Raw genomic sequence first — 16,853 nt, forward strand, 5'->3', positions numbered from 1 at the left:
TTGTGAACAAACTCGTTAAGAGGTTTGTGAATAAACTCATTAAAAAATAATCTCGTTAAGATATTTGTGAACTCTCGTAAACAGGCTTATTAAGAGATTCGTGAACACTCATTAAAATGCTCATCGAACAGGCTGGTTAAGAAATTTGGCTCGATTCGATTACACTCGCCACTTAATTTATTTATTATATATATTGTTAATTTTTATATTTTTATCCTTTAATTATATAATTATATTATTAATTTATATATTTATTTTTCATTATATGTCTTTATAATTAAACATTTTTTTTAAACTATTAAATCTCTTAATAAATTATTATTATTATTATTATTATTATTATTTTATATATTTATATATATATTTGTATTATTATTTTCTTACTTAATATTATTCATTTAATTTTATAAATTAAACTTTTTATATAATTTAAATATAAATTAAAATAATTTTATTGATAAAATTTGAATATATATATATATAATTTAAATTAGTTATATTTATATTAATAGATTTATTTTATATAATATTTTATATTTATTTTTATATAATATAAAATAATTTAATATAAATTATATATTTAAATAAAAATAAATAATGATATATGAATAATGAAATAATATCATATGAATAATTAATGGTAATATATTAATAAGTTTTATATAAAAATATAAATTGATACTAATAATAAAATTATATAGATTTAATTAAAATTAAAATATTCCCTTTCTCACCGTTTATATATAGATTTATATATTTTAATTAATTTTCATATAATATAAATATTTAAATAAATAATTATTAAACTTAATATTATATGTTAATTTTATATTAAATATATTTTATATAATTAATTAAAAGTTTATAATTAGTATTTGAATAATAAATATTATTTAATGTTACAAATAAATAAATAAATATTTAAATATTAAAACCTAAATAATAAAAAAATAAAAAATTTTAAATATTAAAATCTAAATAATAAAAAAAAAATTAATTAACCATATTTTATCAATCACTGTATCACAAATTCACTTTTGTAAAATTACTATGCATTATTTTACGTATAAAGTATTAAAGATTAATGAAACAATATTTTCTATCCCAAACTTATAACGATAGATGAGTAAACCTTATATTCTATTGTATTGTATTTTAAATTAAGAATTTGGTTATAATAGACGTTAATTAAATTATATTTAATTTTATTAAAAAAATTTTGAGTTTTTAATTTAAAATTTTAATATTTAAAATTTTAAATTAATTAAATTTTACTAACGACTGTTTTAATCGATTTTTCGAGCTCGAATTTGAATTATTCTCGTTATTAGTTTAATCGAGCTTTTTAATCGAGTTTTCAAACTTGAATTAGATTCGTTATTGGTTTAAATGAATTTTTTACAAGTCGATCTCAATTATACTACTTGATTTTTGAGTCGAGGTCGAGTTAAATATTAGAGTTCGAATCAAACTCGAATTTAAGTTCCAACTTATAAAATTTTTTAATAAACGAACTTGAACTTTATAACGTTCGACTCGACTCGATTCGATTACATCCCTACTTAACTATAAATTATATTTGATTACGTCTCTACTTAACTATAAATTATATTCTTTTACTTATATTTCGAATCTGATTCTTTTATATTTTGAATCTCATCTGATTTAATTTTACCTATATTTTATTTACTATATATGTAAATTTTCTTATATATTAAATTATACAATTAAAAATTTAATAATTTATTTGCTTGTGCTTTGTAGTTGATCCTCCTACCCTATTCTTTCCTTTATCTGAACTTTGGTCTTTTATATATTAATTATTAATTTAAATCATTCAAATTATTATGTAATATTCCACCAATTATTAAATTAACAAGTGTCTTTTATAATAAATTCATCATGCTTAATGCATTTTAAAAATATGCAAACTTCAAAATATTAATTTAAAAATTGAGAAATTTATTTTTCATAATTACATGCAAATTAATTGACTAGTATTTTATAAAACAAAGAGGGAAATAAAAATAAATTCATCAAGTTTTACGCGTTATTAAATTGACGAATATTTTTTGTAATAAATTCATCATATATTTTATGAATATACAAACTTCAAGATATTAATTTAAAATTGAGAAATTTAATTTTCACAATAACTTGTGAATTAATCGGCTAGTATTTCATAAAACAAAGAGGGAAATAAAAATAAGTAATAATTTAAATTAAAAAACACAAAAAAAAAAATAAAAAAGGAAAAGGAGGAAATCACGCTTCTCACACTATAAAACCTTACAATAACCACATGTGGGCAACAGGAGCTAAAATCTTGTAGTCACAACTAATTAAATATGAACAAAAGGACTATGGACCAGAATTTATTCCTGAAATTAATGTCAGTGATCTTGGAAAAATTGCACCTATCCGATTAGTATACTGCTCCCATTTTCTACTTTTGCATTCTCCATTTGGAAAAGAAAAATCGGGTTTCAAGAGTCGATAGTAAACGTCAGTGGCATATTTCACCATTAAGCTCTTTTCTGCGACAACTTGATCTTTGAGACTGGACCAGAACTTAGTTTTGGATCTGCAGACTGAAGAAGCCTGCATCCAGCTCTGCCGATGAAGAATCAAAGGGCATGCCTGCCCACGTCAACAATATTATCGTACCTCATATTTTGATAATTTATCTTTAACAGGAGGCTCCAATGCTGATAGGCAGCGTTCCCATGATCCATCCCTCAACATCTGTAAAACGTTGGTACATCAGTTGGTTAGAGTTCTTTCCCAATATCCAGAAAACCCACACAAAAATTCAAATAATGATGCTATTGCAAAAGCAATATAACATATGCAATTTTGCGAAAAGCTAACACCATTCTCTATCTATTTTAAAGTTGGAAAAAGAGAAAAAGAATCGTTCTGTGACTCTTCAAAATACCTGTGCTAAAAACTGTTGGTAAGGTTTTACTTTTAGAGAAAGAATACCTGTTTATATGCATGCAACACCTGGCAAACTTCATTGTGTAGATCCTCACTCCTTATTACCTGATAGAAGAATGCTCATCATTCACATAGAAAATGGAATATCAAACTCAACAGTGTAGTACTGTAGTTTTTGTAACATTACTTGCCAACTTGCAATAGCTCTGCACATGTACACAAGTGAATTCAACGCCCCAGATGGATTTAACCTCACCTGCAGAAGTGTGAACATTCTATTAAGAAATCACTAATGATGAAAAATGATTTTACTGAGAAACCAAGATAAATTCTCATACAATTGCACATAGACCACGGAATGCATCTTCCTTCTCAACATCATCACGAATCCTGCCAAGAGTTCATTTATATATGAACAACCCAAACAATCAGATGGTGCATATAGAAATTAAATTCAAGTGCATTTTATCATCTATACTGTAGAAAATCTAGTGCACTCTCTCACAGACTAGAGTCAAACCAATTTTAAGTATATTTTCAAACGAAAAAAATAACTGCATTCGTGCTGATAAAATTGATGAGATTTTACTTCAATTTATGGGATATGATTATGAGAAAATCATGCGATTGATTTAACTTGATCATTGGCTTAATTAATTCTTGTAATATCGAGTGATTTAAGGAATTCCATATATCTTGTCTCTTCTGTTACAAATATGGACTCATGTACTTTGTAGTTATAGAGGAAAGTGAAATTAAAAGTTCATTTAGTCATTTGTGGTTCTCCCTTTCTCTTTCTTTTATTCTTCCTCTCTTTCTGAAAAACTGAACACATGCTATCAAATGCAACCAAAATCATACATCCACAAAAATAAAATATACATGTCTTACATGGACAAAGCAGCACACCATGGTTGCATAAAATGCTCCATATGGGGTGACACAAGCTCCGGACAGACCCATGCAAGTCTCCCAAGTGTAATGGCACTATTTTCTACCAGTGACCTATTAAGACCCTGCCAACAAGAATCCCAATATCAACTATAAGCTTGAAAATGGGGAAAAAAAAGACTAATAATACTTTATCCAAAGCACAAAATAGTACCTCTGCATGGTGAAGGATTGGAACTAGGCATGAAATAACAGTCATCAGAACTGGTGAAACTTCTTCACGAACCTGATAATTCAATGAGCAAAATGGGATCACATTAACAGCTGTGTACTGTTAATTGTTTGCATGAATTCAGGTTCAAATGGAATTATCAAAGACACAGAAAGAATAATGAATTGAGACACAAGGAAATCTACCGATCCCTTGTTTTTGAGTGCAAGTGTGCATGCACAAACATCCAACATCCACCATCCACCAATTCCATGAACCCATTTACAAGTACAAAGGCAGGATAAGCAAAAGTACAAGCCATGAGATTGTAATGACCATTTAATGGATGTTCACGATACATGCACATCAGCAAAATGAACAAAGTTTAACTAGCCCAAATATAACAAATCCATTCACTTTATTTTGTGTAAGCAAGCAAAGAATTAACCATACCGATATCCCAGGTCCACCTAGAAAAGCATCAAAACTAACCATTCATCTAGAAAACCAACTGCACATCTGCCCTCATGACAAGATCTTGTTCATTCTAGGATTGCCTACTGTTGGAAAATCAATTGAGCTAAAAATCTCCCACATTGAAAATATAATACATGGCTGAGTTGTGCGTTGAATTGGCTAGTCATCATTTCAAAATATAGGTAGCTCAATAACTCATATTATCCCCATATTAAAAATGAACTAAAGTGTAATATGCCTAGCACTCTCTAAATTTAACATGGTATTAGAGACCAGTTAGACTTGTAGGTTTCAATTGCCTATAAGACTGTAACTGCACCTGCTTGAGATTGTCAAGCAACAACCATGTGGTTTCACTTGAGATTTGTTGGGAAAACGAATTGGGTTAAAAATTCCCACATTGAAAAATAAACAATGAGAGGGCATAGTATAAATGATTGAGGTTTAGCATTGAATTGGCTAGGAATTTTGAGGTTAAGCAGCTCAAATGCTCAATCACTTGGATAATCCCTGTTAAAAATGAATTGAAATGTAACTAAGATCTACATTTATATCCAGCTAAGGCAAGAACACATAAAGCAGCATCTAGAAACAGTAGTCAGGTTACCAAAAGCACATCAGAAACTGAAGAGCCAACCTTGATTGCTAATTCACCAATTGCCCAGCAAGCATTATTTGCCACTGAAATGGATTCCTGTAGCTCAGGACTACCCTGCAAACATCATTTTGCATGGATGTAAAGGCAACTAGAAATATAGATCGCACACTCATAAATGAAGCTGAAGATTGAGTATCCTTTACCAGTTGTTTGGCTGCAATATTAAGAAAGTTGGATAAAGAGGGACGCAAATACACTGGGCAAACCTGAAAAAGAGGCCACCACTCTTGTTACATTTCTTACATAAATGTAGAGATGAGAACAGGGAAAATCTAAATATTAAGAAGGAACATTAAACAGTATGCCACCCAAACTCACTCTTGCAAGGTCTCCTAGAAGTGCAAGAGCACTTTGTCGAACATCAGGAGCATCATCCACACAGCATTGCAGAAGCACATCCCTCAAATTGCTTTGTGAAACCTACAACAAAGATAGCATTCACATATATGAGAAGACATTTCACATGCACAAGTTACATGACATCTTCAATATCAAAATTCCAGTTCAGATCAGTAGAAAGCATCATCACAGATGAATACAAATGTCATCATGAATCTGAAAATTCTTAACAAAAACATTAAATCACAAGTTCTAAGTAGAAGTGATCTCAGGGAATGAATGTCAGAAGTATATATTATGCTATTACAGATTAACAAAAGCTTATAAAAGGTCAATACCAAACTCTCAATCCCACCACCAAGGCCTTCTGCAAGCCCTGAGATTAAGTCCAAAGAGCAAACAACAAACTCTTTATCATACTGAATTCCAGCAGATGTGGGATCAACCTGCAAAGAGAGAGATATGAGTTCTTCTAGTAACCAGATTTTCATGGGCAGAAAGTTCCCAGTCAAGGCATTATAAATCTCTTGCTTCAATACCAATTAAAAAGGAGCTAATTGTTGATTTTCTTGCATTCGTTATAGCTGAAAACATAATCAAATTCAAAAAAATAAAAAATAAATGAAAAAGATAATGCTTTAGAAAGCCCTAGGCAATACCATATAATTTGGTGTCCATTTGTAAACATAAATAGGCAGCTTAAGCACAATTTTGGCTTTGGATCACTTGGTTATGCAGTTCAATTAAAAGTACTTTGCTTTTGTATCCTGGTACCAAGCATAGCTGTTACTCGAAATAGCACCCTGACTCAGAATAGTAAACTTCTGACAGCATGGGCAATCATTTACTTATTTGCTTGTTTGATTAGAAATAAACCTGACAGCTTAGTCACAAATAAATCTCAAAGATGATAGTGACATATACCCTCAATATACTATCAGCAATAAACTATATACCAAAACACAAAACTGGATCAATAGCTAAAGCCTAAGCCTAAACAATCTCACTTGATGAGAAGTGTAAAAGCAATATAAAGATTAGAAGATGAGGCTTAGGATCGAGAAAATAACAGCAAATATATACACATGCATATATAGGCTTCAGATTTTTTTCCCTTTCCAGTGAAAAAGGACTCTGGAGGCATGGTGCACTCCCAACCTTGCAACTTAAAACACATTCAGCATTAATTTTCACACTTCTTTGCGTACATGGGAAGTTGTGAACCAATTTTCGAACACAAGAAAAACATTTTCTTAAGAAAAAACAATAGAGAGGCGAAATACAGACCAAGAGAACAGCTTGTGAAAAAAAAAATACAGACCTTTGCCAATTGTTGCAACTGGATGATGTTTAAGCACCTCTGGAATACTGGTCCAGCAAACTGAGAGAATCCAGTTCCAAGTGCCTGAAATGTTAAACAGTAACAAAAGTGAGAGAGAGAAAGAGAGAGAGAGATTAACATTCACATTTTCCTTTCTTCCTGTAGCAAGACTTGAACTCTTTTTTAATCAATGGAAGCATCATGGAGAACATAAAATATTAATGCTTGATGATTCAACTGAGAAATCACAATAAAGGATTGTTGGGTTAACACTATTAGGGAAACCATTTTAGTCACTTGTTTACAGGGCTCCATATAATCTGATAAGCCATCTTAACACTACACTTTGTGTCCATCCCAAGAAAAAATGAAAGTCCATCTAAGAGAAAAATAAATAATGTTCTCATGTTGCACAGATAACATTGACATTTGATAGAAAGCACGGTTTATTGTTAGATGGTTCATTGAACTTTCAAAATGCAACAGTGGTACAATTTAGAAAATTACAGTACAGTACTCCATAGACCTAAAAGCTAACATACCTGTGCTATAGATGTAAAGCACTCTAAAAGTGGGAAAAGGTCTTTATCTGAGTCAGCGAGTTGCTGCCATTTTGCAATTAATGGAGGCATCAGAATCTCAAGATATCTGGGCTGTATATCATCAAGAGAAAAAAAAAATTAGCAGGGACATTTGGTATAACAGGAAGCAAAAAGGCATTCAGCATTCAACTCTCTCTGGCCTCCTGAAGCAAAAGAGAGGGCAAAATTAAAATAGAGAGGATATAGGCAGCAAACATATACCTGATTAAGTTCCACTGCCACAGCATCTGCTAAAGTACTGATAGCATCATAAACAATTCGCAGATTTCTCCTCTGAATATAATAATAATAAAAGGAAGCTATTAGAAAAATACGATAGCACATAATTTTCTGTGATACCAGGAGAATGTAAAGATCCAAAGTGTCCTAGTTTTGAATGAACATTTCCATTATAAAGAAAACCTGATATCTCCCAAAGGCACACATAAGATGCTGGAGAATAGTTTCCAAATATGGCACCATCTCTTCAGCAGCTTCCTGCAATTAAATATGTATTATTGTGTTCAATATTCATATCAAGCATGCACAATAGATTATACAGGTGGTTACAGAAAAAGGTCAAAAACCTCTTCTAGTGTAGCAAAAGCTGAACAAGCAGCCTCTTGTACCCGCTTGTTAGTGTCTAAAATCCTCCGTAAAAGACCCATGAGAACTTTGTTGAATTGTTCAGTACCCTTCTGGTTGACCATACCCTGGAAAGGAAATATTAGATTTTTAAACCAAAAGAATTTACAGTGTCACCAGACAAAACAAAGCATTGTATAACTCTGAAGAGAAGGTGTGGGGGATTCATTCTCAAACCAGTAGCACAAAGAAGAGTAAGTTGTTCATACCTGAACAATAAATTTACTAAAGCGAGAAAGTGTCCAACAGGTAATACTCCTAAGCAAAGGAAATTTATCATCTAATACAGGGATGAGGTACGCCACAATCTGCAAATAAGGATAATTAAGAAACATTACAAGGATGGCAACAAATGGCCACATACCATGACAGATCCACAGTCCAGCAATTTTTAAGCCTAAAGAACCGAGTAACAAGAACTTTATGGAACATTATTTGTAGTTTGGCCTCAAATTTGTGTTACTACTTAGTAGTAGTTAATCAAGTCTGAAGTTGAACAAAATACGATGTGAAATTTTAGAAAATAAAGATTAAACGAGTTAAAGATGCTTCTAATTAAAATATGCAATACAAATGAACTGCATTAGCACGGTAAATATCCCGAGTCCCAACTCCCAAATATAGACCTTGCAGTTGTACCAATTTCTTTGGAATTTATTCACATCAACAATCAATTGCACAAAAGTGGCAACAGTTTACCTCAGCCAAATGAGGGTAAAGACCTTCAATGCAACCCTCAGCTACAGCACCAAGTGCCAGCACTGCTGCTTCCCTTTCCTTCCAGGTCTCATCATCAGAGGTGGATAGCTTGGCCTGGGCCAAGAAATATAGGTTTAACATTGTAAAATAATGAAATAACAGCATTCTAAAAAATGGGTTTGTTCAATAATGGCATATTCAACTAAAAACAGGCAAAAGATATGGACAGGAATATGATTCATCACATGAACACTGTTGGGAGATACTCATTGAGTAAGAGAGAATTCATATATTATACCGAAAAACCATAAAAGTTCCATTGAGGAGGAAAGAAGGAAGAATAGCAAACAATCAAAACAATGTTTTGGGATAATCTCTTGAAGCAAATAATGGCAAGTTATTAACTATGGAGGATAAAGAATACACAAGGTGTAGCTTCTGTGGTTTCCATTTATTTTTCTTTCTTTCTCATTTTTCTTACTACAGGTTTTCTGCCAGGTTACAATCTAGATGGAAAATTAATTGACCTTTATAATATACAATATAAGAAATACTAGGAAGATTGATTTCTATGCCAAAAAGCCATGTGAGGTAATACCAATTCAAAATGGCAAGCTGAACAATAGAAAAGTTGATTGATCAGTTCCTAGTGGCTGGACACCTAAATTTGATACTATTAAATCACAACGAAAGGCAACCTTTTTACTGCTGCAATCACTCGTCAATAGTGCAGGATGTTACCTCAACTAAAGGCATTAATGTTGGAAGAATTCCATCCCTATAAATATTGGAAATAATATCAAGGCCGGCCGCACTGCATTTCCTTAAGTTCCAAACATTTAAACTGTCATCATCCTGTTAAAAACTCAAGAGAGTTAACATAAAATCAATATTGATTGCAGCAACCAGTAACCACAAGTTTAAGCAAAATCAGTAGCCCCATGCATCTATTAGCAGAAAAGTTAAATGATTTGTTATTTGCTTGTCAAATTATGAGAAGGGAGAGAATACAATCTACCAAAAACAAAATCAAGCATTCAGTTAAGAATATAAAATCATACATCATCATTCATATCATCTGATCCATGAAACCTAGATGAATGAAAGCGAGGCCTTATATCCTGCAGACAAGGTATTCACAAAACCAAAGTGAGAAGAACATGACTATCAACAACAGTCACATAAAAAAATGTTAGAAAACTGAAATGCAACACAAAATTGTGAGCACCTGATCCCTGTCTGGTTGTGAGTCATCCTCCTGCAGAAAAGAAAAGGAAGATGAAGATGGAAAAAATCAAGTTTCAATTTCAATAGTAGTTACCAAAACCACAAAGGTAAGATTTACCTCAGCATCAATAAGAGACTCATCGTCGTTGGCATAAACCATATTTGACAATAAAATCTAAAAGTAAGACCAGAATATTAGGAAAAAAAAAAAAAGACCAGCGAAATAGATGGTCAAAGATTGATCACAATTCATAAGTCATACTGGAATTAGACGCTGCAAGAACTCCCTTAGAAGTTCAGGGTTTAATTGAGCTTCGCCATATGCTGACCTGACAATCAGAGCAAACATTTCCAGATAAGTAAACACTCTTTTTGAGAAAATGGGAGTAAAGATTTCAGAGTAAATCTTTGTTAATACAGTTGTTCAAGCATAACAAGCAGATTATCTCCACTCCTTACAATACCAAGATAAAGAATGCAAGAGAAAAACACCAAATACAAATCCTGATATCAAGACAGAAGTTTCAATTTGACAGGATGAAGTGATCCGCATATTCATATTTACAACTTTAAATTGCCATAAATGTCAAGCATGTATTATAATAGACATTGAAATCCTTAAAGCTGATAAGATTATTATAAATTAAATAAAGCAACCAAATTACCAAAATACAATTACGAAGTTTAAAATCCAAAAGATTAAGGGCATTTTAGTAACACAATAGTTATCAAGAACAATATTGGTAATATTACATCTAAAATTTCCCACAACATTGCTACTTATACCACATAGAAAAGAAGAAAAGGGCTTTTATTCTTCACTAACTGAAAGAAGTCAAGGAAGGCCTGAACATTTTTCAAGAAATTGACATGCTATTAGAAATCACACTGCAAAATATTGTCATTGTATAACAGTCAATAATAATATTGAAACCAAAAACTAAATACATAAATAACAACAAGACTCGCTCTAAGAAGGAACAAAATCATCCAGTATGGTAGATAACATTTGTCTCCTTCACACAAATGGATAACATCGTAACTGCTAAAGATATCCATTAAATAATTCATAAAAGGGTGTCAACTAATGGGGATACCAAAATTCACAAGCTTCAAGGGCAACCTCATCATCATTATCCTTGCTTGCTTGCAACATGAATTCAATGATACTCTTCATATTTGGCTGCTATATGATAACAAACATCAGCAAGGAAGTAAAATACTACTAAATAACATAAGATACAGAAAGGAAGAAAGAAGCAATCATGTAACGTAAAAATGGATGACATAAAACTATTCAATTCAATTTAAGAAGCAGGTAAATATGATTCAGAAGCTAGCCTCTGAAAATGAACCGCAAGAAAAAAAATTTTCCTTCATAGTGATGAGATAATAGATACAAAAATAAATAGAAAAGAGAAGAAATCCTAGACTAATTTGAAATAGGGTGTGATGTGCACCTCCAGGAAAGAAGGATTAACTTCAATGAGTTGAACAAATGCTGAACAAACCTGTTAAAAAAAGAATTAGCAGAAAAAAAATGTACAAAGAACCAAGAGAAAAATTGCATATTACTACGCCTGAGTTTGCATTCTTATTATGACTCTCCTAAAGAGACTAATTAGACCAACTTATTTTACATAATATTTTACACAGAACTTATGAAGAATAAAACTTAAAAAAAAAGAGTAATAACAAACAGAAAAACAACAAATTGACTCCTGTAGGATTTATCAAAAACTGAGTTTTATAGTATTATACCTCTGTGTGTGTGTGTAGATATACATATATATAGGAATAGCAAGAGAAAATGAAAAATTGTTCTTATGTGATTTTAATATATCGTCAGTTGCATACAACCTACTGTATCAGGGCATGAAGAATCCACTCACCAATTTTCGAATGTCTGCAGCAGGGTCATTAGCAAGGACAAATAAACCACGAAGGAACTGATCCATAGACAGATAAAGAGCCTACACAAACACAAGAAAACACAAAGTATTTCCACCAAGAACATAATAATGTTTCATGAAGCGGAAATAAGAGGAGAGCGGATTCTTACAGTGGGCATCAGCATAATAAATTGATTTATCGATCCTAGAGATAACTTTCTCAGGGAGGCATGTGGTGACTGGAAAAACTGATTTAAGAGGAAAACAAATAAAAAAAAATTAGGTGCAAGAACCACAAGATCCATTAGGAGATACAAAAGAAGAAAGGTTTCCACCACCAAAACTGAATACACAAACAAATGAATAATCTGCTCAAGTCACCTGGAATAATCTAGGCAGGAAAACATCAATAGGACGTCCAGCTAATCCAGGTACATCCGAATCAAGCTCTTGTGGAATATCTTCACAGATCTGCAGTCCACACGCATAGTACATGAATATCAAGGCACGGAATTACATTTATAATTTTCTCTTTCTTCTCTCCTTTTTTTTCCACTTTTCAAGAAGCTCCTCCAGAAAATTAAGGAACAACATGAATAGATCTGAATTTTTATAAATCTCATTGTCTCCATTCAATCTAAATTACAATGATGACTGAAGGAAGCAGCCATACCTTGGATAAAGTATCCATGGCACCTTCCATATGATTTATATCATTGCTGTCTAAACACTGCATAAGAGCCTGCAACAGCTCTGGCCAGCCAAGAATTCGTCCCTGCTGAACAATTGCACTGATAATTGTTCCAACTGTAGTTCTAATGTGCTTATCTGCTGCCCCTAAACAAGGTAACAGCTCTGATTTTATATATTGTTGATAGGCGGGATCCATGGACTTGTAAGCACTTCTTAGATTATTTTTGAGCAATAGACCAGCAGCCTGTCGAATTTCAACTGATGTTCCCTGTTCGGAAAGCAACCAAATAAACAAGTTGTCAAATGATATACAACAATTAGAAAGCAAAAGACATGATATGGATACGGGTCTTATGTGATCCAAGTCCAACATTTCATTCTTCATGCGTTGGGAGTGAAGAAAACATTTTATCTCGTAGAGTAGAAGTTTAGATTTTTAATAAAAGTTTGGGTTTTACAGTTTAGGAATTTAGGTGGCTTGTGTTTTTATAGCATATGTTTTGCTCTCACCACAAAAAGTTTGCTCCTAAATCCTAATGTCTCGTGAGATCACATCCTATAGATTAACATACTTGGGAACATTATCAAACCAACTGAGGAAGAGAAGAAGAAGCTGAAGCAGGTTGTAAACTTCCAATTATTGCCAACGAGTTAAAAGAGAAGAAATGAATAGAGATCAGTGCAAAAAGATGGGAACAAAAGTAAAAAAGGAAGAATAAAGAAAATGATGCAAGTACACAGGATAGACAGATTAAGATGCTACTTCAAGACCATGTGATTGTCATACTCTCTATCCTCTTGGATGAAACAGGGAGTAAGTTTGGTCAAAACCAAATGTTCTATAATCTAATAATTTCAATTAACAAAACTATTTGGTTAAAAGAGATACATGAATGGCCAACTTCAATCTTCATACGAACACATCACTCCAAACTTCCCAAAATCACTCTTAACAATATCCATTCCCTTAGAAATACATGCTTAAACCAATTTTAAATACATATGTTACCAACCCAACAAACTTATGCACATCAATGTAGCATCTTACAAACACAAGCAGTAGACAATAGACATACGCTCATCCAATCTATCAAAGACCCTCTTCCTTCTCTTGAAGTCTAAAGTGAATGAGTAAATCCTAAACAGAATTTCAGAGAATGTATGGGCCTTTGTTTCATCTCAGCTTGGGAGCAAGTTAGTGTCAAATGTATAATAGTAATGGCTGAAATTGATAATGGCAAATCATAATCCACAACAGCTCAACAATTAAACAATAATTGAACTGTCTTTTTATAATCACACACGAAAACACCCATCCAACATGCTTAGATGCCCCACGAAAGCTCAAAAAAATTCCGGGATTAAGCTAAAAAAATAATAACAAACCCCTAGTTGCTTAAGAACTTGGATAGCTAAAAAATAAACCTGAGAGCGAGCAAAAATAAAAGCAAGATAGTTGTTGAAATCGGGGAATTGAGTGAAGTGCTGAAGCTGCTGCCAAATGCGAGTTTTATCAGAAGTAGGCGAAATATTCTGTTGGAGAAGACCACATATCTCTCTGAGGCCTTCTTCCTTTGGTTGCCATAAAGCTTGTGTCGCCATTTCTAACGTGCGAATGAATCTGAAGCAGCCGGAGGCGGGGTCACACCAAGCTCAAGGTCACGAACCGGAGCAAGAAGAAAACGACCAATATACCGAGCAACGGAGCAAGAGAGAAAAGTCCTGAGCCCAGTTTTCGAATTTTGCAAATATTTCCCTGATTTTTATGTTATTCGCAATTGGCCCGCATTATTTCTCTCTGTCAAGCGGCGGAAATTAAAATAATAAAATAAAATTCCTTATTAAGGAATTATTTTTAGCAAAAAGATGGGTGAAGCTTTTTTCAAGTGTTTTCTGTCTATGGCTAAAGTATTCAAAACAAAAGGTGCTGAAAGGTTGCTTTTCAATTATTTAGGGCAACGTTATGATGATTGCATATTGGTAAGCAAAGCCCGCCGATGGGCTGCTATAGCCTGGGTGAAGCTCCATGGCTAGGGCCACCCTGACTTTCAGATGATGGTATTACTATTAATTTAATTTTAGTTAAAATAAGATAGTTTAATAGTTAAATGAAATCATTATATTGAATAATATAATAGTAAATCTCAAAAATGCTTAATAAAATATTTTATTCAAAATAATTAGTAGATGAAAAATATTTTTTGTCAAAAGAAAATTTTATTTATTTTCGAAGAACATTATTTTATTTTTTCAGTAAAATTCATTTTTAAAAAATATCATCTTTCTAGAAAAATTCATCTTGCTCAAATATTTTTTCTAAGAAAGATGACTTTACCTTTTTTAAATAATTTTTTGAACTGTTTTTCAAATATAAATTCTAAGAAAATTAAATTATTAGAAAAATGACAAACAATGAATTTTTATAACTGGAATTACACTAATTATATTTTCATAACTAACATCAATAAATTATTTAAACATTATTAACTTATAATAATAAAAAAAATTAATTGTACATTATAAAATAAATTAATATTTTTTAAAAAAATCATTTAAATATTTTATATAATAATGTATAATTATGAAATATTTGAGTATTTTTTTATTTTTTTTAAATTAGAAAACAAATGTATATGTTTTTATATTTATCAAGATATATATTAAATTAGATAATATTTTTTTTAAAGTACGAAGCAGAACTCGAAAATTTTTTGTTATATGATATGTCCAGATCAATACCAAATTTGATTATTAAATCCTAACACAAATTCTCTTCACAATAAAACCCTAATCAATAAAATATTTCTATAAATCTCTTGAATGTAATATTCAAATTGTAATCTTTTCTATACTCCAAATTATATTTAAAAAATAAAAAATATTTTTATTTTTTATTTTTTTAGTACATATTTATCATAATATCATTTATAAAATTTTTAAAATCAAAATAATTAAATAACACATCAATTCACCTAATATCATGTAGTTTATGCATAATCAGTTATGTTACATGAACCATATATATAATTCATAATATAAAAACTTCTTAAAATTGAAATTGCAGTGATTTCTACAAAAACTCAAATACTTAGATATTTTCAAATTCTAAAATCGATGTCTTTTTTGTTTCACGCAAGCACATGAGATAGTCTAACATTCACAAAAAATAGTCCATTTAGAAAAAGAGATTGAAATCAGACTTTTTGTTCTCCCATCAAATTATTTTGATAATCGGTAATATTTTTAAGGAGAATTCTTCGCAGCACAGAGAGAGCATTTTTTTTTATATTAACAATAGTTATTTTTGAGAATAGAAGATTGCACACCAGCCACAAAAGAAGTAGTTACATAGCTTTCATTTAAAATTTAAATCTCTTTTTATTATTTTTCTTTTTTTAATTTATATAAAATAAATTAAAATTAGGCTATTATACAGAATTTTATTTTAGACTTTTTGTTTTCGCCTTTATCTTAGGTGTTTAATTTCTTTTATCTCCCACTCACACATGATAGTATTTACACTGCAATTTTCATACTTAATAAATAGATTGTCTGATCTGTGCATATTTCACTAGTTTAAATATTATATGTCTATTAAGACTTCAAAATAGTTGCAGTATACAATATCCTATATCATTTATCACTTTGAACATCCATATAATTTTAGCTTTTTTTATATCCATAATTATGATCTATCCACGGAAAAACATAATTTGACTAGTCAATAAATACAAAACAAATGTGATATTTTCCTATGATCCTTCTCATATCTCGATATTCTCAATCTTAATTCAATTTATTTTTATAGGAATATATCATCAGACACTTCTTTGATATTTAGCAAGTGTATAACTATATGTAGCTCTGTGCCTCGTTTTTCAGTTTCAGCACCCTTAGTCCTCTAATAAGTATAGTTTATTGGTTAGACATAATGTTTTTCTCTATTTTTTATGTGTTGTTTATTGAGCCTCAATTATAAATGGATTTTGTAAATTGTTAGTTGGAGATTAAGAGACTAGAATGAGATATTTCTTCTAGTTAGCAATGAGCCAATAATGCTCTCTTTATTTATGTTACATGGCTTACGTCTCTTTATTTGAGTGTGTACTATTATAGGCCTTATGCCCACACTTTTATTTTTAATTCTCTTATTATATATATTTTTTCCATAGGTAGAATATCATTAAAAGGTGTAAATATAATATGGTCCAAGGCCTAAAAAGAGTCCATACAAATAAACACCCCAAATCCACAAAGTCATATCAAGCACATAACACAA

At 31.0% G+C, this 16,853-nt stretch overlaps 1 protein-coding gene across 3 annotated transcripts; it reads right to left on the reverse strand.

The window, feature by feature from the left end:
• Positions 1-2,257: 2,257 nt before the first annotated feature.
• Positions 2,258-14,485, reverse strand: LOC110615717 (transportin-1). 3 transcript variants are annotated; one of them, XM_021757762.2, is made up of 29 exons: positions 14,000-14,484; positions 12,555-12,842; positions 12,263-12,352; positions 12,052-12,129; positions 11,882-11,962; positions 11,450-11,500; positions 11,087-11,175; positions 10,252-10,318; positions 10,108-10,164; positions 9,991-10,020; positions 9,824-9,883; positions 9,504-9,617; positions 8,763-8,876; positions 8,273-8,371; positions 8,006-8,131; positions 7,842-7,916; positions 7,641-7,712; positions 7,380-7,490; positions 6,838-6,921; positions 5,855-5,962; positions 5,496-5,597; positions 5,321-5,383; positions 5,157-5,231; positions 4,046-4,117; positions 3,832-3,956; positions 3,279-3,330; positions 3,128-3,196; positions 2,986-3,045; positions 2,258-2,745 (listed from the first exon to the last, which is right to left on the reverse strand). In XM_021757762.2, the coding sequence occupies exons 1-29, from the start codon at positions 14,174-14,176 to the stop codon at positions 2,659-2,661; spliced, it is 2,676 nt and encodes an 891-aa protein (XP_021613454.1). In that variant the 5' UTR covers positions 14,177-14,484; the 3' UTR covers positions 2,258-2,658. The 3 variants fall into 3 exon arrangements, with proteins under 3 accessions (XP_021613454.1, XP_021613455.1, XP_043812783.1); XM_021757763.2 differs by having other exon boundaries at positions 11,087-11,172; positions 14,000-14,483; XM_043956848.1 differs by lacking the exon at positions 5,855-5,962 and having other exon boundaries at positions 14,000-14,485.
• Positions 14,486-16,853: the final 2,368 nt, after the last annotated feature.

Source organism: Manihot esculenta, chromosome 5, assembly GCF_001659605.2.
Source record: "Manihot esculenta cultivar AM560-2 chromosome 5, M.esculenta_v8, whole genome shotgun sequence".
Taxonomy (NCBI): Eukaryota; Viridiplantae; Streptophyta; class Magnoliopsida; order Malpighiales; family Euphorbiaceae; genus Manihot; species Manihot esculenta.